The following is a 24,104-nucleotide window of genomic DNA, read 5'->3' on the forward strand; positions in this document are numbered from 1 at the left end:
GATCCCTAAGATATTTAAACATCTTTTAGAGCTTTGTGTATGCAGTCAAAATATGTCCACTATTCCAGTAACTGCTAAGGGCCAAATTCTGTTACTCTTACTTTGAGGAGGACCTTATTCCTCCAATGAGCTGATTTCTACTACTCAGAGTGCTCCTCCTTGAAGTGGTACTATCCAAGGTACTGTTATCAGTAACCTGGCCCTAAGAATCTGGCATATGTACTCAAAATCTGATGGCTTTCCTCATTCAAGGATGAATCTTGCGCTCATTGAAGACAATAGCAAAAAACGATAATGACTTAGGGTAAATTTTCAAACAAACACACCTAAATACCATTTTCAAAAGTGGCTCAGGCACTGAGAAGTCTGAGTTTCATTGAAAGTCAAATTTTACCCTGAACATCTCTGTTTCTCTATTCCCATTACTGAGGCACCTTTAAAATATATAGTTACACAGCTGAAGAAAAGCATTGACATTTACCAGATGAGATGTCACATATTTAGGCTAGAAATATTAGGGTAGATTGGGCTTTTTGCACTTAGCCGTGAGGGATGGGTGGCATGCAGCTGTACCGTGAGTCAGAACTCCTCTGTCCTCTCTCTTTCCCCAGAAGGAAGTTAATTTAATGCAGCCTGTGCCCTTGTGTGCTCAGCCAGCTCTTGAACCCCCTTACTTCCCTGCCTGGTCACACCGGGGCAAGTCAGACTCTAACCCTTATTAAAAACAATGGAATGAGGGGAAAAAACGAACATGCTTAAAAGAAATTCTTCAAGAATGTTTGACATACAGAGCTGTAGAGAAAGGGATCTTATGTTATACTACATACTATATACTATTTTTATTTATTTAAATGTTCACAGTTGCATAAAAGTTTTATCAATTTAAATTTTCACATTTGTGGGAAATTGGGGGGAGGGGCATAACGGGGGTCAGACAATAATTATTTAATAAGTGTAGATGTTGAGATTCAAGAATTTAAAGCTTTAAAACCATGAAAACCCAAATTGTCAAGGTCACATGACCAAATATACAAAATAAGTATTCTTAAATCAAACTCTGATACATTCTCAAGCAGCATTTTTCTTATTTTGCCTCTCTGTAAATTTCAGTTACTATCAATGGAAATACTACAATGCAACTGCAGTATGTGTGCAGAATTTTTAGGCTGGAAATTCATCACCAAATTAGAACTCTCTTCAGGATTCAGTTACCACATAAAAGCTTATGTTGGCGCTTTGTGTGATATACTCGCTTTAACTGTTGTTCTTTCCTTTGTAATGGTATTCAGAGAATTTCTACCACATTAGGAGTAAGACATTTCATCCACCAGTTCTGGTTAATAAACAATCATCTGTTAAGATCTTAGTGAAGAAAGATGTAAAGCAAGTTGTCTAAAGTTCTCTCTAGTTGCAGCTCGATTGAGGCAAGAACGTGGTTGTGCTGATTGTGATGCTATACGCTGTTAACTTACAGTGGTGCTGCCTTTCTTCTTTAACACTGCTTACCTAATGTGGATTCTACCTGCTTCCCTGTGGGCCTTGTTAACAGCCCTCAGGCAATGTTTGGGTGACCCATGAAGAAATGGAAAATCTTGCAGCTCCAGCCAAAACGGTTAGTCTTTCCAATTTTATTTAAACAACAGTGATATTTATTTTAATGCCAAGAACACAACTGAAGTGTATGTAGTTGTTTACAATTGTCAGATCACCTGTAGATTGTTTCTCAAATATACAGTTCGAGAAAACATAACAGTTCCCCCAAAAATAAAATACCAAATGTATTACAGTCACAGAGACTATATTAACTTGCACACAGTACTGAAGTTTCACTGTACAGCTGTAGTTCCATTTTCTGAAACATTAATTTGGATGTCACGCTCTGTTGAATATGCAGGAAGAGTGTTTAACATAAGGGAACACTGTCAATTTGAAATCTAGTCTGTTCAAAATGAGTCTATAGCAATTTCAGTACTGCACCTGTCCCTAAGCCTCCTTTCCAGTATCACTTTAAATAGAAGTTTGCGATAATGATGAGACTGAGAGATGTTAATCTAGAGGAAGCCTGAACAGTATGTAATCAGGACAAAAATGCTTTAGCTAGAATTCTCTTTGAAAACCAGACCAGGTTGTTCACATTTCTGGGACTTGGGGTGACTATTGTGCCATTGATTTTTTGGCAAACGTCTTACTGATTTTGGTAGAGACTTAAAATGTATGGCAATATGTATCCTCCAGTCAATGGCTCAGATTTTTTTCATTCCCTAAAACCTCGGGGTTAGAATTATATTTTGTTTTCAAAGGTAAGGTTTTTCTATGCCAGCGTGAGACCATGCTTGTAAGCAATTAACTGAGCTTAAAAAACAGATGTATGAAACCTTATCCTCAGTTCAGAATAATTTACAGTTAGCCTAGCCCATAAATGGCAGGGGAGGTGCTAAATCTACATTTTAATGCAGCAAAGTTGGATTTGTTACACATTTTCATTGTTTTACATATTCACTATAAATTTCATGGAGTGATTTCCTTACCAATTATTTTTTACAACCAAGCCTCCTCTCAGCTTTATCATTATTGGTAAAGAAAACACTAACACAATAACAACACCTTTAGCACCAACAAACAGAGCTAGTCCTGGAAAATTGACCAGGGAAAAAACCACATACTTTTGGTACAAGAAAGTGAGTAGCTTTATTGCAATGTGTTGTACAAAATGTTACTGTTAACACAATTGAATGGAACTATTACTTTGCCTGTTAAGTATGTGCAAGTCAAACACGAAAGCTTTACAGGTATTCACAGATCTGAATCAGGGCAAAATTTCAACCATTCTGCCTGTAAACACGGCTTTACATTATGAATGTTTTGAGACTTTGCTGGACAAAACAGTGGGTTTCCCCTAATTTTCAATATTTTGAGACAAAATAGCAAAATTTTGACTTTAGTAGCTGCTTTTGTGAAAACAACCAAGGGAGTTTGAGATGAACTTGTAAAATTTCACAAAACTATGAAGGTTTTTTTATATCTTTAATATTTTCTTGATTTGTCAGTACTAAGAAGTTTTTTACTCAACCTTAATTATAATGGTGTCAGTTTTGTAGGTTAGCTAAGCAGTTTGCCACTGACACTAGGTCAAATGCATTATCAGCATATTTATTTGTACATTTTTCTTTGTACTAGAATTGTTAACATTTGCATTATAATCACCTTTTGCTTCTTGACTTGTGTTTATTGTATTTTTTACCTGCTTTTCTAATGGCTCCTTGCTGATGATACAGAAAGAGTCTGAGGAAGGCAGCTGGGCCCAGGTATGAATCTTTTGACTTTACACTTTTAGGATGGAAGACTAATAATAATTTAATTAACATAGTAATAGAAAACCTTGTAACATTTTATCAGCTATTGTATGAGTCTAATGCATGATTTCCTCCTACTAATTTGAGTATCTTTTACATTTTTAATTTAAAAAAATCTTTTCTAGACAGGTTTGTTACATAAAACATAGATAGCATATTTGCAGCAAATATTTTCCTTTATATAAATTGCTACCATCTTTTGTAACCAGATATTTTAAGGAGACTCAACACAATCCTTTATTTTGTGCATATACACTTTGCACACATATCCATTATGTGCACTAGTATGATTTGCTTTTGCTTGGGATGATGAGGAAGTAAGACACAACACACTAGCAAGCAGATTACTGACAGTGGCTGCAAATGCCTTGTTACCCTGCAGTCCCTAATGCTCATAAAGAATGAGCGTGTCTGCTACATGACCTCAACACCAGCAAGATGCAGCTCCCAACGATACTGGTATTGATTAGAAACGTGTTTGCTCAGGGGATGGGTGATGTACATGCAGGCCCGCCAACGGGAGGGCAAAGGGGGCAATTGCCCAGCATCCCGAGCAATTTAAAAGGGCACAGGGGCCCCTGGCCGCTGCTGCGGTAGTGGTGGCCGGGAGCCCTGGCCCGGTTAAATCGCCTGGGCAGGCCGCAGGGCTCCTTGGTGTGCATGGGGTGGTACCGGCAGCGGCAAAGGCCGCCGGGCGGGCATGTAGAAGCCCTGGCTATGCCGAAGAGCATGCTCAGCAGTTCACTGAGCACTAGCAGCGCAGTCGGCAGCAGCTCAGGCCCACTGCGTGTTCTGCCCTGGGGCCCAGAATTGTTGTCGGTGGGCCTGTGTACATGTACTCAGTAGTAAGGCCCTGCATGCCTCATGTCCTTCCCACACTGTCCTTAGCACACCTTTTCCTAAGCACATGCCCAAGTTTGGGGCAATTAGGTCACAACAAACTGAGTTTATGTGCTGCTTATTCAGATGGGATATTAATGTCAGGCTATTGTGAATGGTGCAGGTATGGTTCCTGTTCCTACTGGCAATGTCTTTCAAACCCTGCCAGCACAGAAAAAAAGACCTTTCTTGTTTTGGCCACCAGGGTCTGTGGAAGGCCATCCAAGTCACAGAGATGGCATGCTCCCTCTTCCTGATGAAATAATCAGTAAACTATGGGGGAGAAAGGATGATAGGTCAGCTGGAGGCATCCTGACACCATCCTGTGGTTGATTCATAGTAAACTTAGATCCTTATTTATATGTATGTGCAGCAGGGATAACTGAAGGTACAACCAAGTGCCTGCACAATTTTTGTATACATTTTTGGAGGTTCTTTGTGTGTGTCATTTATAGAATACGGGATCAGATTTTTAAAGGTATTTAGGCACCTAACTCCCGTTGATTTCAATGGGAGTTAGGTGCCTAAATATCTCTAAAAATGTGGGCCTAGATGCTCTGCATGTAAAGTCTACAACAATGTTTCCCAAACTTGTTCCGTCGCTTGTTCAGGGAAAGCCCCTGGCGGTCCGGGCCAGTTTGTTTACCTGCCGTGTCTGCAGGTCTGGCCGATCGCGGCTCCCAGTGGCCACGGTTTGCTGCTCCAGGCCAATGGGAGCTGCAGGAAGCGGGACGGGCCGTGGGACGTACTGGCCAACACTTCCAGCAGCTCTCATTGGCCTAGAACGGCGAACTGCAGCCAGTGGGAGCCGCGATCGGCCGGACCTGCAAACATGGCAGGTAAACAAACCGGCCCTGGCCACCAGGGGCTTTCCCTACGTAAGCGGCGGAACAAGTTTGGGAAACACTGGTCTACAACCATCATGTACTTCACATCTGGAAGCTGAAAGGCCCTATTAATTACACTAAAGGCTGAATGCCCCGGAACTACTAGAAAGAATACCCTTTGCAAATTGTGTTTAGGATCAACAGTCACAGCAGACTGGCTTCACTTTGATAACCCAAAGTGCAGCATGCTGAGATGACACAGCTATCAAGGAAATTGTGCTAGTTCTTGGAGCTGAACCATTAATGTAGAAGCTTTTCAGTATATTACACAATTTCAAAGATTTTTTATTATTATTATTTTATTTGAAAACCATACCATATACTACCGAGTCCTTTTAAATCATAGATCACCGTATTGTAGGATTGGAAGGGACCTCAGTAGGTCATCTAGTCCAGTCTCCTATGCTGAGGAAGGACTAAGTATTATGTGGGTCATCCCTGACAGGTGTTTGTCTGCCCTGTTCTTAAAAATCTCCAAGGACAACGATTCCACAACCTCCCTAGGTGACTTGTTCCAGTGCATAACTACCCATATAGTTAGGAAATTTTCCTTAATGTCTTAACTAAATCTCCCTTGCTGCAGTTTAAGCCCATTACTTCTTGTCCTGTGCTTAGTGGATAAGGAGAACAATTTATCACCCTCCTCTTTTTATACTAACATTATGTACTTGAAGACTGTTATCATGTCCCATCTCAGTCTTCTCTTCTCCAGACTAAACAAACGCAGTCTTTCCTCATTGGTCATATTTTCTAGACCTTTAACATTTTTTGTTGCTCCCCTCTGGGTTTTCTCCAATTTGTCCACATCTTTCCCAAAGTGTGATGCCCAGAACTGGACACAATACTCCAGTTGAGGCTTTATCAGTACTGAGTAGAGTGGAAGAATTACTTCTTGTGTCGTACTTACACAGTGGTGCAAGTAGATTTTAATTCTTATTGGTATGCCTGGGCGACTCATGGGAGGGACACAAAGTGGGGCAACAGCTAACGGGGGAGGGGCACGTGACTGCCCATGTGACTCCTCCCTGTCCCCAGACTGGGGCCCCCCACGCTCTCCCCGTCCCATGTTACCTGGGGGGGTTCTGTCATCCCGCTGCGCCGGATATGGATTTCTGACCTGCAGGGCTCCCGGGAACCGCAGGGGCAAAAGGAGCATTGGCAGCCCCATGCTGGCAGCAGCACCTCCAGTGCAGCTGTACCGCCCCCAGCCCTGACCTCCAGCGGGGCTGTACAGATCCTAGACAGGAGATGCAGCTGTGTGGAAGGGCTGTGGGTGGGGCTGGGGGCGGTACAGCTGTGGTTCCTGGGAGCCTTGCAGTTCTGAAAAAAGACGGTTACTCGCCTTTGTAACTGTTCTTCGAGATGTGTTGCTCATATCCATTCCAATTAGGTGTGTGCACGCCGCGTGCACGCTCGTCGGAAGATTTTTACCCTAGCAACACTCGGTGGGTCGGCTGAGCAGATATATACCCCTGCCGACCCAATCGCCCCCTCAGTTCCTTCTTGCCGGTTACTCCGACAGTGGGGAAGGAGGGCGGGTTTGGAGTGGATATGAGCAGCACATCTCGAAGAACAACAGTTACAAAGGTGAGTAACCGTCTTTTCTTCTTCGAGTGCTTGTTCATATCGATTCCAATTAGGTGACTCCCAAGCCTTACCTAGGCGGTGGGGTCGGAGTGAGATGTTGCAGAATGCAAAACTGCTGAGCCAAATGCTGCATCATCTCTGGACTGCTGAACCAGTGCGTAATGTGAGGCAAAGGTGTGAACTGATGACCAAGTAGCTGCTCGACATATCTCCTGGATGGGTACATGAGCCAGGAAGGCAGCAGATGAAGCCTGAGCCCGAGTAGAATGGGCGGTGAGGTGGCTAGCTGGAACATGAGCCAAATCATAGCATGTATGGATGCAGGACGTCACCCAAGATGAAATTCATTGGGATGAGACCGCTAGGCCTTTCATCCGATCTGCCACAGCTACGAAGAGCTGAGGTGACCTTTGGAAGGGTTTTGTTCTCTCGATATAGAAGGCGAGAGCCCTGCGAACGTCTAGGGTGTGCAGATGTTGTTCCCGTCGCGATGTGTGCGGCTTCAGGAAAAAGACTGGGAGGAAGATGTCTTGATATGAAAGGCAGACACCACCTTAGGGAGGAAGGAGGGGTGTGGTCGCAGCTGTACCTTATCCTTATGGAATACCATATATGAGGGATTAGCTGTCAAGGCCCGAAGCTCAGATACTCATCGCGCCGAAGTAATAGCGACGAGGAAGGTTGTTTTCCAGGAAAGGTACAGTAACGAGCAGGTGGCCAGCGGTTCGAAAGCGAACTATGACCCAATTAGCAGTATAGAACTATGAGTAGCTAGGGATGTGGAGATCAGCAAAGCCGCGCTCCACAGTTCTAACAACCGTCACGGGCGGTAAGAAGGAACTGAGGGGTGGTTGGGTCGGCAGGGGTATATATCCGGTGCCACTCCAGGGGGCGCCCAGCCGACTCACTGAGTGTTGCTAGGGTAAAAATCTTCTGACGAACGTGCACGTGGAGCGCACACACCTAATTGGAATCGATATGAGCAAGCACTAGAAGAAGAATGGTTCTTCCTGGTACAACATACTGGCAATAAATATCTCAATGGTACGGCCTACCTGACCGTACCTGCTTACTTGCACCACTGTACTTACAACACTCCTGCTAATACATCCCTGAAGGATGTTCATTTTTTTCTACAGTGTTATATTGTTGACATATTCCATTTGTGATCAACTATAACCCAAGATCCATTTCTGCAGTACTTCTTCCTAGGCAGTCATTTCCCATTTTTTATTTGTGCAATTGATTATTCCTTCCTACGTGGGGTACTTTGCATTTGGCCTTATTGAATTTCATCCTATTTACTTCAAATCATTTCTTCAGTTTCTCCAGGCTTTATCCTATTTTGAATTCTAATCCTGCCCTCCAAAGCGCTTTCAGTCCCTTCTGGCTTGGTATTGCCCGCAAGCTTTTTAAATGTACTCTCTACACCATTATCCAAATCACGTATGAAGAGATTGACTAGAACTGGACCCACTTTTAGCTAACTCTTAAGACCTGGCTGCAGTATGCTTACCTGAAATTCATCACACTCACACGAAATAACAGGATTTTATTAGAAGTTTTATTAGAAAATGGAGAGAAAATCCAAGGCAAAATTATATAAATCACAGATTTTAATCTACAAGCAGCCCTGCCTAGTTAGGGCACAAGCTTATGGTTTCAGATAGGTCAGAGAATCAAATATTTATATTCTTAGACTTCTGTGGCTGTCCAGCGGCTGTCAGGTCTTTCTCCGTTTTGGCATCCCTCTTTCCCTCAGACTGACACCTCCCTTCATATATACCCAGTTTATTCTCATGATTAGGTGTCAGCCTCTGCATCATCATTTTAGCTATTATACCTATTAACTTTAGGGGGCAAACTGAAAAAATTAGTGGTACCTTTCCAAACTGTACTCACACACCAAGCTCTACTCACTTGATATGCCACAGATCTTCATAATATACTAGTCCTTCTTTCTTACACAGAATCAGCAGTGAAAGTTCACAATAGCAACATTTTAATTATTATGAAATTGAAATTAATACCACAGTTCAGTGCTATTGTTACAGGCTGGTTGCATACTCAGGCAAACTTTCATACATCAGTTACACTTGGGTATATTTTGAAGGTTTTCTTCATAATTGAAATAGCTAGAGACTTCTTAAAAGAAGCTGAGACTCTAGATAACAAGATGGCAGCTCCGGGAAACTGTGTGTATATTGCCACATATCCCCTCCCAAATTCAAACCATGATCAGCAGCTTGACAATGAGAATTGTTCATGTCCAGTGCTTTGAAATTATCTGCTCTGTTGTTTAATATCCATTAATTGTTTTCCAATTAACTCCCGTAATTAACACCTTGATAAAGGATACTCTGAACACTTCCTAAATACTTATACCAGCCTACAAAATTTGAGATTTACAATTAACCTGACAAGCAATTGATGCAAGGTAAAAAAAAAAAAAAAAAAAAAAAAACCCTCTAGTGAGGACAAGCCCTTGATGTGCCCATAATTTTATCTGTATACTGTGACGGGTTGGACACCCCTTTCACGGTACCACTTGATGTTCCGGGGTCCCACTGAGCCTGACTGTTCCACCAGCCTGGGCTCCCTCACCCTGTTCCACTGTGCCAGGCCCTTAAGCCTTCTCCAGCACACACAAGTAGGGACACACCCAGCTGCAAATGGTCACAGAGACACTGAGATCAGCTCTGTGTGTGAAGAATCAGCTCAGGGATTACCCAGCACTCAAGTGCACACCTCCTTTGGGATGCAAACCAAAAATTGTACTGTCTTGCACTGTATAGAGATCTATATAGTGCAAGCTCATAAATTCGTCTCCTCCCTCAAAATGGAGGAAGATATGCAGAGCTCTTTGCCTGCCCCCGCCCCTCCCCCCCTTGACCTTGTAGTGTCAAAGGAGCATTCCAGGAAGCTTCTCAGGAAGGCAGGAGATTAGTATTTTAAAAGTTCTTTTGTCCTTCTTAATGGCCCATCCAGGCTCATTGCCTACTGTCTGATGGGCAAGTACACACACAGTTGTAATTGCTACATAGTCAATACCCCTAATTTCAGATACAGAAATGATACATGCATACAAATTGGATAATCACATTCAGTAAATTATAACCTTTCCACTGATATCTCACATGACTCCTCTTGCCAAAAATATATCTTAATTATGCCATATTCATATCATAACAATATTTCTATGAAGAATATGGGGCATAATGTCACATATACAACTTGGTTAGGAAGTCTTTTTCCATGTGTGTAACTGTTCAAATCCCTCTCTGTCTTCCTAACCCAAGGTTAGGTTAGCGTTCTCTTCCTACACCAAAAGGACTAGCTTCCTTGTTTTAAAATGTTTTGAATTCTAATTAGGTTCTCAAGTGTCCTGAGTTTTGATCCCATGCCACCACCTCTGGTCCACTCCTTTACATACTAGCCATTTGGGGGCAGCACAGAGCCTTTTTCCCCCATGTCATGCAAAAGGTGCAAAGACAACCCACAGCATGACTGCTCCCCCTGCTTGCCCACTCCCCCATAGAGTGGGGCAGAGGGCCTTGCACCAGAACGCTACACCAGAGGTGAATTTGCAGCTTCCCTGAGCAAGCTCAGCATGGATACTCCCTTCATTATATTTTACACTTGAAAGAGCAACCTCTTTACATTTACAGGAAATTCAATTAACTTTTTCCAAGGTAGTGGTGTAAATAAAGCAGCTAGAGGCAAATGAAATGTTTGCATTTGGTTCATGTAAATGTGTGGATTTCAGTAAAAAAAAACTATCCAACTAAGGGAAGACTATTTATATAGAAAGATAATATATATACTGTGTAATAGCAAGAAACACAGTGTTCCTCCTGAACATCAGTGTTTGTTTTTATGTATTTACTTTATGCACATTAGACTCTTTTTAGAAACAAATATTGGTGTTTGAATATTTTTCACTTGAGTGAAGCTAAAATTGGGTTTCAAAGTTTACAACTACATTGCCCACTGAGCAAAACTGTAACATCATACGGCCGTTGATGTTATACCAATTTGACATTAACATCAACAGTTAAATCATCTTGATGGCTTGTGGTTTTTCTCAAAGATAAAAAAGCCTGGCATTTTAAACTAAACAGTTGCACTGTTATGCAAAAATTGCCATTAGAACGTGTAGCTCACAACTAGATGCCAAGCACATAGATAATGTAAGCAATGAAGTAAATCGTTTCTACAGTTATATTTGTCAAAATCCAATTTTGTGCCACATAATTTTAATGTACATGAGTGTTAAACTTCTAAGTTGTATATTCATTACTAGTTAAGTTTATTGTGATTATCCATTACAGATATTTTATAAGCAGTACCAGACTTTTTTTTTTTGCTGTATATAGTTTCCAGTTTTGAAAACCAACACACTTTACAAAACAACTGGACCACAAAAAAAGAAACAATTTACCTACATGCCTTTTGCCAACTAATCATTATTTGGGTATAAAAGACATGCAATTTCATCCTTTAATACATATGTAGGCATAACCTCTACCTCTAATCAAAATTAGCCAAAATATCATGTCAGTATCTGAAAGAACAGAGCTTTTAACACCTAATTCCCCTAATTCAGTTTTATCAATAGCCTTCTGTTAGCTATAACAATAATATTACTAATCAAGAACAAGTGCAGGAATTATTTTTTCCAAATTCTAGTTTCTTGTAGTAGGCTTCTGTAGGCCCATTTCTGTTCTTCACTACTCCAGATGATTGATTTATTATTTGTTTATACTGGAGTAGTGACTAGTCACCCCAGTCAAGGATCAGAGCCTTCTTTTGTTCTTCACGATGTACACATACCGTATTTTCCGGCGCATAAGGCGACTGGGCGTATAAGACGACCCCCTAATTTTCCAGTTAAAACATAGGTTTTGGCCTATGCTCGCCGTATAAGACTACCCCCCCTTCTGAGGCAACACCATTTAATAACATCAGATTTGATTTAAATAATTTTAATTAAAATGGTTTTGACTTACCGGGAGTCAGAGGGCTCTGGGCTGCCCGCTGCGGCGGGGAGCACAGAGCCTTTTAAATCCCAGCCGCGGCCGGGAGTCAGAGGGCTCTGGGCTGCCCGCTGCGGAGGGGAGCTGAGAGCCTTTTAAATCCCAGCCGCGGTGGGGAGTCAGAGGGCTCTGGGCTGCCTGCTGCAGCGGGGAGCACAGAGCCTTTTAAATCCCAGCCGTGGCCGGGAATCAGAGGGCTCTGGGCTGCCCGCTGCGGCTGGGATTTAAAAGGCTCTGGGTGCCCCGCCACAGCGGGCAGCTCAGAGCCCTCTGATTCCCAGCCGCGGCTGGGATTTAAAGGGCCAGGGCTCCCCGCGGCTGCCAGCAGCCCAGAGCCCTTTGAATCCCACTCCCCCCCATACCTAGGGATGCAGGGCCAGCTCCACCGAACTGCAAAGTCAAAACAGAACGTCCCTGTGCTGATACTGTATGTACCGCACTGAGCCAATCCTGGCAAGCGGTGTCATCTATTAATGCATACAAAGCCTGCTCGGATTGGCTGAGTCAGAGAGGCGGGCTATTACAACCTTTGCCAATCCGAGCAGGCTTTGTATGCATTAATAGATGACACCGCTTGCCGGGGATTGGCTCAGCGCGGTACATACAGTATCAGCACAGGGACGTTCTGTATGTAGCCGAAGCCACAGTATGTTTATACCCGGCGTATAAGACGACCCCCGATTTTTGGGGGTTGTTTTTTAGTATAAAAAGTCATCTTATACGCCGGAAAATACGGTAACTAAAAGACAGTTTCTGACCCAAGAGTTTGTTACCATCTAAGTATAAGACAAGAAACTATTGCAATAACAAGCAATGGTCACAAAAATGTGTTTTATCCTGAGAAGTGAGAGATTCTAAAAAAAAAAAAAAAAAAGGTCCTGCAATTTTTAGGTTGACTTCAATGGGATTGCACAGAGCATTATTGAAGGCAGAATCTCTCTCTTTCTAAAATATAGATTATATACTTAAAATAAACCATACCAAAGTAGTTCTATGTGCATTCACATCACACTCTGTAACAGGGTTCACTCACCACTGTGGCACCTCCTGCTGGCTGTCCTGGGGATTAGCTCAGTTTGCCAGTGCACCCTCCTCTGGTGGTGCCTCGCTGCCATCACTTCTGCTCTAGGACCCACATCTCTCCAAGGACCACGGTGCCCTCTTCAGCAACACAGCCCTCCATCTGTGCCACACACTGTGCTCCCCACTTCCGGGGGACCTGCAGTCCGCTGTTCAGTCACTTGGGCTACTGCAGCAAATTGTCAGGCCATTTCCTCATGGCCCCAGCATCCTCCTTGCCTCAGGACCTGAGCCTGCAAACCCAGCAGCCAGCCAGGAGCTGTGTCTCGCTCCCCCGGTCCCTGCTAGCAGCACTGCTCTGTCCAGGGTGCTGGCAGTTCTCTCAGCCCTCCAGGGACACAGTCCTTTCTCCCTGAGCTCCCAGCAGAGAACTGCCTTCCTCTGTCCTGAAGCTTTCTTTCTATATAGGCCTGATTGGCCCTGATTGGCTGCCTCCTGAACAGCCTCCTGAGAGCTCTGTTAAACCCTTAGAGCTCAGTGTGGGGCAGGCACCCCATTACACACATACTTTTGTTTTCTACTATAATCTCACAACTCAGAAAGTATTCCTGAATTGTAGTGTTTTTTGGAATTCTCCAAAGATTGTTTTTTCTCTTTATTCAAGAATGCACATATTGATAGTCCCACAAGGTGCATTTCATTTGTGCTAGTCACACTTTTAAACATATTGTTAGTGGTGTGCATTTGGCTACTTACTGTTACTGGTGCTGGAAGCAGAGGCAGGTAACAAATTTCCCTCAATCTATGCCTGATTTTCTTGATTTTGCTATGGTGTGAATTTTCTTATGCATTATTTCTTATTACAACTAGAATTTCCATTTTCAAAAGGTGGTAGACATGATATTGAGAGATCATATTTTTATGTAACAAAAATATTTTATGTATACAGAGAGCTAATAGTGTTTTAGTTACATATTTGAGGCCCAAATGGTAGTATTGTCAGAATTACTACAGAAAGCAGTGTGAATTTCCTAGACAGTGAACTCCTATTTGAAATGGCACAGCAGACGGATAGACTGCCTTCATTCTGTGGCATTGACCCAAATAGATAAAAATGTGAAGTCTCCTATTTTTCTATAGACCCTTGCTTATGGTGATATGAACCATGAATGGATTGGTAATGAATGGCTCCCCAGTCTGGGTTTACCTCAGTACCGAAGTTACTTTATGGAGTGCCTGGTAGACGCAAGGATGTTAGATCATCTGACGAAGAAAGATCTCCGCGTGCATTTAAAAATGGTGGATAGCTTTCATCGGTATGTTTACAAAGCATGTGGATGTAATATTATGCTCAGTGCAGCATAAGCTAACAGAGCTTTAGTTTTAAGGTTGTTCCAACTTTAGAAAACCACATGAAAATATAAACAATCAGCACCAATAAACTATGTGAAAATGAAAGAGATTCCTTTTGACCTAGCAACTGTAAGTGTGATTAGTTATGGAATGCAATTCCATGATGCAGAGAGTAGCCTTAATACATAAATGTAACTGTAACACTACATGAATTGTAAAAAAATATATTAAAAGGCACAGCATCAGAAGATGGTAGACAAGAAACATGATGATAAAGAAAATGTTTAAGCTACTTCAGATTACAGTGGAAAAAACAAGTGGGCAGTAGATTCATCTACCAAAGGAGGCAGCCATTCCTGCAAGGATGCATTCTTTACCGTCTGATTTGACAATAAACACCTCTTCCTGCCTACATCCTGATTCAATAGAGCACTTAAGTTCACATAATTTGTTGGCCTGTTTTGGATACATTTTTAATGTAAAATGTATTTCTGCTCGATAACTTAGTTAAACCCCATTCGTTTTTGCTTGTGCCCATTTCATTTTTTTAGTCTGTTATGTTTTTTGGCTCTTTGCCCCTATGATTTGATACATGAGCACACTGAACTACCGTATATAAAATGTAGTAAATACTTCAAATACATTCACATCCACAACCTTATTTTCTTTTAAATGTCTTATGTTACTCTGTAAATGTTTCTCTCTCAAATAACAGAACGAGCTTGCAGTATGGGATCATGTGTTTAAAGAGGCTGAATTATGACAGAAAAGAATTGGAAAGAAGAAGAGAAGTGAGTCAGCACGAAATAAAAGGTAACAGTCTCAGTGAATGGGTATTGTGATTTTTTTTCTTTGTGAGACTTCAAACTATAGTCTTCAATTCAACAAATGATTTACGCATGAGCTTAACATTAAGCACAAATTTGAATCCATGCCTATTCAGCAAAGCACTTAAGAATTTGCTTACAGTCAAGCACGTGCTTAAGTACTTTGCTAAACCGGGACACATTCCTGAATGGTTGTTGCAATAATATGTTGGTGTGTATGTGTTTGGCCAAATTGGATCGTAAGCTCTTTGGGGCAGGGACTGTGCACCAGATCCCACTTCAGTCCTTTTGCACCAGTCAGCCAGTAGAAACTGGCCATAAAACTGGTAAATCCAACTGCCTCAGAATGTCCCCAGTGCTGGTCGATGGGAACTGCTGGGTGCAGCATGTTTGAAAATCTGGCCAATACCTAAGCATGAATTTAGGAGCGTAACGTCAGGCTTTAGAAAAGCATTGCTTTTGTTTCCTAATTTTAAAGCAGCTCAGATTTAAATAAAATTACATGGATGGATTCCCATCAAGTCAGGTCTTTAAGATCTGAAAAGGCACCTGTTTCAAATTTACAACTTGCCATTTGATTGTGTGTCAGGCCTTGACCCATAATGTTAGTTCCCAAAGAACAAGGTTTATTGTATGACGTAATAGTTGTTAAACAGTATTTTCCTACATAAGGCTTCCTAGAGAGCATGCAAGCTCAAGGTACAGGTCTTGCACTTAAGAGTGAGGCTTTCTTTCAAACTGTTATTAGAAGTGAATCCTTTAAGCATTGCCTAGTATTACAGGAAACCAGAACATTTTCAGTTAACTCTTTTCAAGTGCAACTTTCTTTGGAAGAATTGACAATACAAGAACTAGTGGGACAGAATTAACTGTAACATCCAAATCTGTGCTTGCATCAGCAGAGATGGTGTCATACTCCAGTGCAAAAGACTTACATAGTGCTGAGGACTTAAGGTCAAATTCCCTGGTGTGCCCAGTATTTGCTGGGTGTGCGTGGAGAAGCACATGGAGTAACTGGTTACTGGTGCTGGTTCGGTGCTAGCCCGGATCCCAGCAGAGGTTACAGCGGCCTTAGGCTGTTCCAATCTGTGCTGAGTGGACATGCTCCCCAATGGAATATTTTACAGACAGGGATGGCTGGAACACTGCATTTCAGTCACTCCCCCATCCAAACCCTGGAATGCTCTCCGCGGCAGGGACTTCAGAATGGGTAGTGAAGAAAAAAATGGTGGTTAACCATTCTGTAACTTGCTCTTCGAGATGTGTTGCATATTTCCATTCCAATGTAGGTGTGTGCATGCCCCGAGCAGAGTTACCGGAATTTTTTCCCCTAGTGGTATCCATTGTGTGGGCTCCAGTGCCCTCTGGTGCCATGCGCTCATAGCACCAAAATAAAGGGCCCTACCCACCCTGTTCCCCTTCCATTTCTTCTTACTAACTGCCTCTGATAAGAGGGGATGGAGGGTGGATTTTGGAATGGACATCTCAAAGGACAACAGTTACAGAAAGGTTAGTAACTGTTTTTTCTTCTTCGAGTGCTTGCACGTGTCCATTCCAATATAGGTGACTAACAAATAGTTGTAAAGGATGTGGGTTCGGAGTACAATGACAGGCTGGCTGCAAGACTGTGTGGCCAAAGTTGGCATTGTCTCTAGCCTGTTGGGTGTTGGCACAGTGCGTTGAGAACATGTGCACCAATGACCAGGTTACTGCTCTGCAGATATCCTGAATAGCGATCTGTGCTGGAAGGCAGCAGATGAGGCCTGAGATGTTGTACAATGAGCAGTCAGATTAGCTGAGGGGTGAGATGCCCATGAGTTCATAGCATGCTCAGATGCATGAAGTAAACCAGGATGAAATTCTCTGAGTGGAGATGGGTAGGTCCTTCATTCACTCCGCTATCGCTATGAACAGCTAAGTAGATCTGCAGAATGTTATGGTCCTTTGTATATAGAAAGCCAGGGCCTATCTAACATCCAGTGTAGGCACTGTTCCTCTCTGTTTGCATGTGGTTTAGGGTAGATACTGGCAGGAAGATTGCTTGACTGCAGTGGAATTGTGAGATCACCTTTGAGAGGAACGATGGGTGTGAGCACAGGACTTTATCCTTGAAGAAGACCATATATGGCAGCTCCAATGTGAAGGCCTGGATCTCTGAAACTCTTCTGGCTGAAATGATGGCCACTAAGAAGGCCTCTTTCCAGAAGAGGTATAACAACAAGCACATTGCTAACATGCTCAAACAGTGGACCCGTAACCCTTGACAAGACAAGATTCTGATTCCAGGGAGGAATGGGTTCTCTGACCTGGGAATACAGACTCTCCAGGCTTTTTGAGAAAACTGATCACCATCTTGTGCAAAAAAACAGATTGGTTGTCAACCTTCGGATGGAAAGCTGAGATGGCCGCTAGATGAATCTGAACTGAAGAGAGGACCAGACCTTGTTCCAGCAGAAGAAGGTACTCCAAGATGAGCTGCAGGGAGGACTGGGTAGGTGGAATTCCCCATTGGAAAGACCAGATGGAGAACCACTTCCATTTTGCAAGGTAGGTGGCCCTGATGGAGGACTTTCTACTGCCCAGTAGGACTCTATGGACCTGCTCCAAGCAAGTTGCTCCACAGGATTCAGCCATGGAGCTTCCAGGCTGTCAGATTAGAAGAGCTGAGGTTCGGGTGGAGCAGCCAACCATGGTCTCGGGCGTCTGGGTGTACCAAAAGCCATAGTGGGGCCTCCACCGAAAGGCCTAAGAGATTGGTGAACCAATGTTGCCTGGGCCGTGTTCCAAGGCTACGAGAATGACCCACACTCTGTCCCGCTTGATCTTCATCAGAACCTTGTGAATCAGTCATGCAGGAGGAAATGTATACAACAGAAACGCATCTATGGGAGACTCCAGGCTGAAACGTCACAGGGAGCAGAACTGATGGCATTTCCTGTTGTTCCGGATAGCAAACAGGTCTATAAGGGGAGTCCCCCACCGTTGGAAGATATCCCTTGTGATATCTGGTTGGAGGGACCATTCATGGTGGGTGGAGAAGGACCTGCTGAGGTAATCTGCCAGCTGGTTCTGCATTCCTGGAAGGTAGTACACTTCTAGACTGATGGAATGATCAATGGAGAGCTCCCATAGTCAGATTGCTTCCTGACTAGGGGGTAGAACACTCACTGCCTTGTCTGTTCATGTAGAATATGCACATCATATTGTCTGTGAGAAACAAAACAGTCTTGTTTGTAATGTCATGTAGAAATGCCTGACAGGATAGGTGGACTGCCCTGAGCTCTGGAAGGAAAGCTCTTCTTGGAACCAGATGCGTGAGGGACCCTAGGTGGATTCCCCAGCTGGGGGCTGATGCGTCGGATACTAGAGACAACAACAGTTTTGGATGCCTCTGCACTTAGTTAGCGAGGTCATCCACCTCCCGGTGCCAGGGCATGCCTTGGTCACTGGGCTTCAAGCCCTGCACTTCCTGTGGTAAGTCTATGCCTTTGAGTGACCCACACTTGAGTTGTCAAGTGATTGGGGGAATCTCATAGGTAAGACCATTGCCAAATCTGCAGGGACTTCAAACACTGCACCAAAAAGTTCTTCCTCCTGGAGGCAGCCTTAAGACCTGCCTCAGAGCCACAATCGGACTCAACACCGAGCATCTCAGCATATCTATTAAAAAACTACCTACTAACTACCAAATTACAATAACTAAAGAAGTAGAAAAGCCACTAGGAGAAAACTGCCTGATCAATGAGGATTCCAGCAACCTTTTCAGGCGGTAAGAAGGAATTGAAGGGAAGCGGGGATGGCAGGGCCCTTTATACTGCTGCTATGAGTGTGTGGCACCAGAGGGCGCTGGAGCAAACCCAACAGATCCCACTGGGGAAAAAATCCAGATATTGTGCTTGGGGCACGCACACACCTACATTGGAATGGACATGTACAAACACTCAAAAAAGAACAGTTACACTGCCCTAAACCAACTGAGGAGTCCTCCTCACAGAATTCCAAACTAACCGTTTTCCAGCCTCCTTGTGCTGGTGGTGCAACAGACAGAGGCAGGAGTCAGGGAAGGATTCTGGTCTTTTTGCTTTCCATTTAAATTAACTTTATTGCTGTTTGACGACTTCAGTGGCTCATGATTATTTACACCTGAGACTTAAGCTGTTAAGGAGATCATTAAAAAGCAATCTTTGATTTGTGTTTGATTAGAGAAGCAAAACATTACACAAGTAAAATAATAAGTATTAAGACTGTGGTACAAATATCTCTTTTTCTAATGTGGAGATTTATTTTTTTACTCAGTCCTCAAATAAGACCTCATATCTCTTTTACTTGTCCATAGCTTTCTAATTAGTACAGCTCTTAATGAAACAGTTTTCAGAAGTGAGAAGTGCTAGTTACTAAAAATGGCAACACAAGGGTTTTTTTTAGCCTCGGGCACATAAGAAAACTATAGATTTTGACCTCTAGCTATTTTATGTACGTCTCGCTGATGTTTAACTAATCCCACCCCACCTTCCCTTGAGGTTGAACCTCAGGGGACTGATTTTTTTTTCTCTCAAGAACCTGTAAAATCTTTTCTGAAAATTGTAAAGCCATTTGCTGACACTACTGTGTTTGCTCAGGGTTGTCATTTGGTATGTTTAAATAGCGAGTGGGAATGGAGACACAGGTAATCAACTTTCCAGACTCTGTATCAACAATGAAACCACTGAGGTTATTTTAATAATGTATTAGCATTCCTTGTATGGAAAGTGGTGTAGTAGGTTAACTACCATATAGATTCATGTATGCTTATGAAAGTTCAATTAATAGTAAACTGATACTATATTGTGTTTGTAGATGTATTGGTCTGGAGCAATGATCGAGTCATACGCTGGATACAGGCTATTGGACTACGAGAATATGCAAATAATGTCTTAGAAAGTGGTGTACATGGGTCACTTATAGCCCTGGATGAAAACTTTGATTACAGCAGTTTAGCTTTATTATTACAGATTCCAACACAAAACACCCAGGCAAGTCCTTTCCTGACTTTTACTTTGTCTGGATTTTATTTTTGCTCATTTTCAATTATTTTAATTATTTAATGTGTTATCTATAGGCACGGCAAATCCTTGAGAGAGAATACAACAATCTTTTAGCACTAGGAACTGAGAGACGACTTGATGAAGTAAGTAATTTAATTTATGTCTTTAAAAAATTCAAAGCCACACACTAAGTTCAGGAGGACACTGACAAACACACGTTAAAAGAATGTTATTAAGGCTACAAAGTCAAATAGTCAGAAATTAGGAAATGCCAGAATTAAGGTTGCCTGTGCAACTTTACTACTGCCCCTTGTGTATCTGCATTATGAGTGTTAATTATATGACTATTTTTTCCCAAAGGATTCCTGCCTCGGGCTGCACAATGCTCAGAGAATGAGGCAGCAGTTCAATATTTCTTTTCATCATCAGTGAGGGCATTGTCCCATACTTATACTGAACACCATCCAAATCCTGCATTAAATAGGCAATTATTAAGTTCCTTATAGGCATCTCCTATGGTACTTGCCACCATAGTAGGAGTGTACCTCACACACACACCAATGAATTTATCTTCACCCTGGTCCTGTAAAATAGGGAGGTTATTTTAAAGACGGAGATGTTAGAACCAGAGAGATTAAGGTCTTAATGTTTACCTCAGCTTTCTTTCTTGTACTAGCAGAGAAAAGCTAAGATGACACAATTACAAGGGCTAAGGGAGCTGGAGCCCCCCATGTAGGAGGCAAAGAATTGAGTGGACTGGGTGGGCCAGGAATTATAGGGCCCTACCAAATTCATGGTCCATTTTGGTCAATTTCACAGTCATAAGATTTTAAAAACTGTAGATATTTAAATCTGAAATTTCATGGTGTTGTAATCGTGGGGGTCCTGACCCAAAAGGTGCCGGGGATGATCACAAGTCTATTGTCAGGAAGTCACTGTATTGCCACCCTCACTTCTGCGCTGCTCCTGGTGGCAGCATTGCCATCAGAGCTGGGATCCCAGCCAGCAGCCACAGAGCTTCCTGCAGTCAGAGGAAGTTCCTGGAGGCGGGTCTGATCTGGCCCCAGGAGTGGCCCGTGCTGGGAAAAAGACAATTACCTTTTCCGTAACTGGTGTTCTTCGAGATGTGTTGCTCATGTGTATTCCACAATAGGTGTGCGTTCTCGCCACGTGCACCGGTACCAGAAGTTTTTCCCCTAGCAGTACCCATAGGGGGGAGCGCCCCCACGACCCCTGGAGTGGCGCTTGCCTGGCACGGTATAAGGGGCGCTGCACACTCCCCCCGCCCTCAGTTCCTTCTTGCCAGACAACCCCGACAGAGGGAAAGAAGGGCGGGATGTGGAATAGACATGAGCAACACATCTCGAAGAACACCAGTTACAGAAAGGAAACTGTCTTTTCTTTTTCGAGTGATTGCTCATGTGTATTCCACAATAGATTATTCCAAGCTATATCTGTTGGAGGTGAGTAGGAGTTCACAAGTTCCCAGGACGGAGGACAGTCCTGCCGAACCTGGTGTCATCCCTGGTCTGGGGGATGATCTCATACTGCGAGGTGAACGTGTGAACCGAAGACCACATGGCCGCCCTACAAATGTCCTGGATGGGGACGTGGGTGACTAAGGCAGCCGATGAGGCCTGCGCCTGAGTCGAGTGTGCCCTCACAATGGGTGGTGGAGTGATTTCTGCCAGGGCATAACAGGTACGGATGCACGAGATGATCCAGTTGGAGAGCCACTGAGTGGAGATCACCCGGCCCCTCATGCGCTCAGCCGAGGCAACAAATAGTTGCAAGGACTTTCTGAAAGGCTTAGTCCACGCGAGGTAGAAAGCCAGAGCCTGCCGCACATCAAGCATGTGGAGACGGCGTTCCTCACTGGATGCGTGAGGCTTCGGGTAGAGGACCGATAGAAATATATCCTGACCCATGTGGTAGGCGGAGACCACCTTTGGGAGGAACGCAGGGTGTGGGCAGAGCTGGACCTTGTCTTTATGAAAGACCGTGTACGGCGGCTCGGAGATCAGGGCCCTGAGCTCTGAGACTCATCTGACTGATGTGATTGCAACCAGGAAGGCCACCTTCCAAAAGAGGTGAGATCAGGAGCACGTGGCCAGTGATTCAAACGGGGGCCCCGTGAGATGAGCCAACACCAGGTTTAGGTCCCACTGTGGGACCGGGAGTCTAGATTACGGAAAAAGATGGTCCAAACCCTTAAGGAACCAGCCAGTCATAGCAGGGAAAATACCGTGTGCCCTTGCACCGGTGGATGGAATGCCCAGGAGAGCCTGAGGGTTCACCACTCGTAACTGGAAGCTCAAAGATGAATAAATTTTCCTCCCAGAAGAGTCCAGTCTCCAAGAATCTTTGTTCTTTGGGGTCAGGGCTGGCTGACCCTGCCGTTTCCTGTGGTAGACCGACTCAACCGCCAGGGAGTTGGGCACTGGGTGGGTATACAAGTACTCATGCCCCTTAGTGGGTACAAAGTACTTGCATTCCATCTTCTTAGAGATGGAGACCAACGAGGCCAGTGTTTGCCGCAAGGCATTTGAAATCTTAGCCACACCTTCATGGAGAAGCAACGCCACCCTACCTAGTGCTGATGGGCACAATATGTTAAAAGGGGAGTCCGAGGGCTCCTCCATCTCCTCTGCCTGGAGGTGTAGGCTTTCTGCCACCCTCTGTAAGAGATGTTATTGGGCCCTGAAGTCCTTCTGTGGGACGAGCAAAGAGGCCGGTGCGGTGCTCTGGGTGTCGGCCGGCTCCGGAGGGTCCACCACCTGATCCAACTCCGGGCACGGTGCCGAGGCCATACATCCCACCAACTCCTTTTTGGGGGGTCTGGAGAGGGGGGCCAATGGTGCTTCTGAACCTCTAGCCACCGAGCGAGCTCCCACCGGGGGCTGCGCTGGAGGCCACGGTGCCCACTGGTACCATTGGGCCAGCCATGACGCTTGGTGCCACTGCACCTGCTGTGGAACCGGCGGGGCTGCCTGTCCAGGTTGGCTGGCCTGTCCCATTGAAGGACCGCTACAAATGGAGACCAGGCTGGCATAAGATCTGCTGCTGTCTCTGGACCGGGAGGAGCGGTGGTGCCGGGATCTATGACGGCCATGGGACTGCAATCTCGATGTGGAGGACCGGCACCAATGGTAATAGCTGCTCTATGAATGGCCTTGACAGGTGGACCCGTGACGGCGAGACGCCAGCGATTGACGGCCAGGGCTGCGATGTCCTGGTGGAAACTTGGAGCGGGAGTCCAAGTGGGAGCGGCGTCAACGACCATGCCATGACTGACTGCAGTACCCTGTCTGAGACGAGGACCGATGGCGATGCCAGCTGCGGTCCCACCGATGTTCGCTTCTTGAGGACGAGCAGTGCTGTGAGTTCTGACCTGACAGGATGCAGCCAGACAGTCTGGTCAGCGTTGCGGGTGATCCACCTGGACTCTGCCCCAAGCGGTCGCTGGGCGGTGATCAGCGTTGGGAATGTTCCCTCGACCAGTACCGGGCTGGAGGCGACCGTGGAGATCCCAGCGGTGGCTTGCCTCTGGAGTGAAGGGCCGACATCGGTGGCGCTCCAGCACCGGCCTGGACATTACGTCCCAGAGAGGCCTGTCCCAGAGGGGCTGGGCTACTCCGCTCAACTTGAGTCAGAGGCCTGGGGCCCAGTGGGGATCGAGGACTGCCTGACATGGGCCTAGCCTCTGTCCCAGACTTCCCTCAATGCCACTGCTAAGGGGAGTCTTCCTGGCCCTCTTGGTCTGCCCCGTGGACGGGGAGTGGTGCCAACTGGTCGATGGCACCGGAGAATCGCCACATACCCACACTGTGGTGCCAGGTACCGGTTCTGAGCAGCGTGCCAGGGTCGGGGGCAGCGCCAGAACCAACTCTATCAAGATGGCTCGGAGCCTAATGTCCCTTTCTCTTTTGGTCCGAGGCTTAAACGACTTGCAAAGCTTGCACCTTTCGCTGATAGGGGGTTTCTCCCAAGCAGCGCAGACAGTCTGCGTGTGGGTCACTTCTTGGCATAGACTTAAACCCCAGGGCACAGGGCATGCCCAGGCCCGGGCTCACTGACTGAATAAACAGCTAACTAACTACAGGTACTAATGCTGAACAGTTCTGGGGACAAGCTACAG

The 24,104-nt window shown here is 44.6% G+C and overlaps 1 protein-coding gene across 1 annotated transcript in view; it reads left to right on the forward strand.

Moving 5' to 3' along the window:
- The window catches only part of PPFIA2 (PTPRF interacting protein alpha 2), a 618,303-nt gene that overhangs the window by 584,733 nt on the left and 9,466 nt on the right, over nt 1-24,104 (forward strand). The window contains exons 25-30 of the mRNA XM_039497350.1: nt 1,550-1,612; nt 3,276-3,305; nt 13,903-14,078; nt 14,831-14,928; nt 19,779-19,954; nt 20,041-20,109. Of these exons, the coding sequence (XP_039353284.1) occupies nt 1,550-1,612; nt 3,276-3,305; nt 13,903-14,078; nt 14,831-14,928; nt 19,779-19,954; nt 20,041-20,109 (612 nt within the window). The remainder of the gene's footprint in view (nt 1-1,549; nt 1,613-3,275; nt 3,306-13,902; nt 14,079-14,830; nt 14,929-19,778; nt 19,955-20,040; nt 20,110-24,104) is intronic.

The sequence above is a fragment of the Mauremys reevesii genome, linkage group 1 (assembly GCF_016161935.1).
Source record: "Mauremys reevesii isolate NIE-2019 linkage group 1, ASM1616193v1, whole genome shotgun sequence".
NCBI classification, from domain to species: domain Eukaryota; kingdom Metazoa; phylum Chordata; order Testudines; family Geoemydidae; genus Mauremys; species Mauremys reevesii.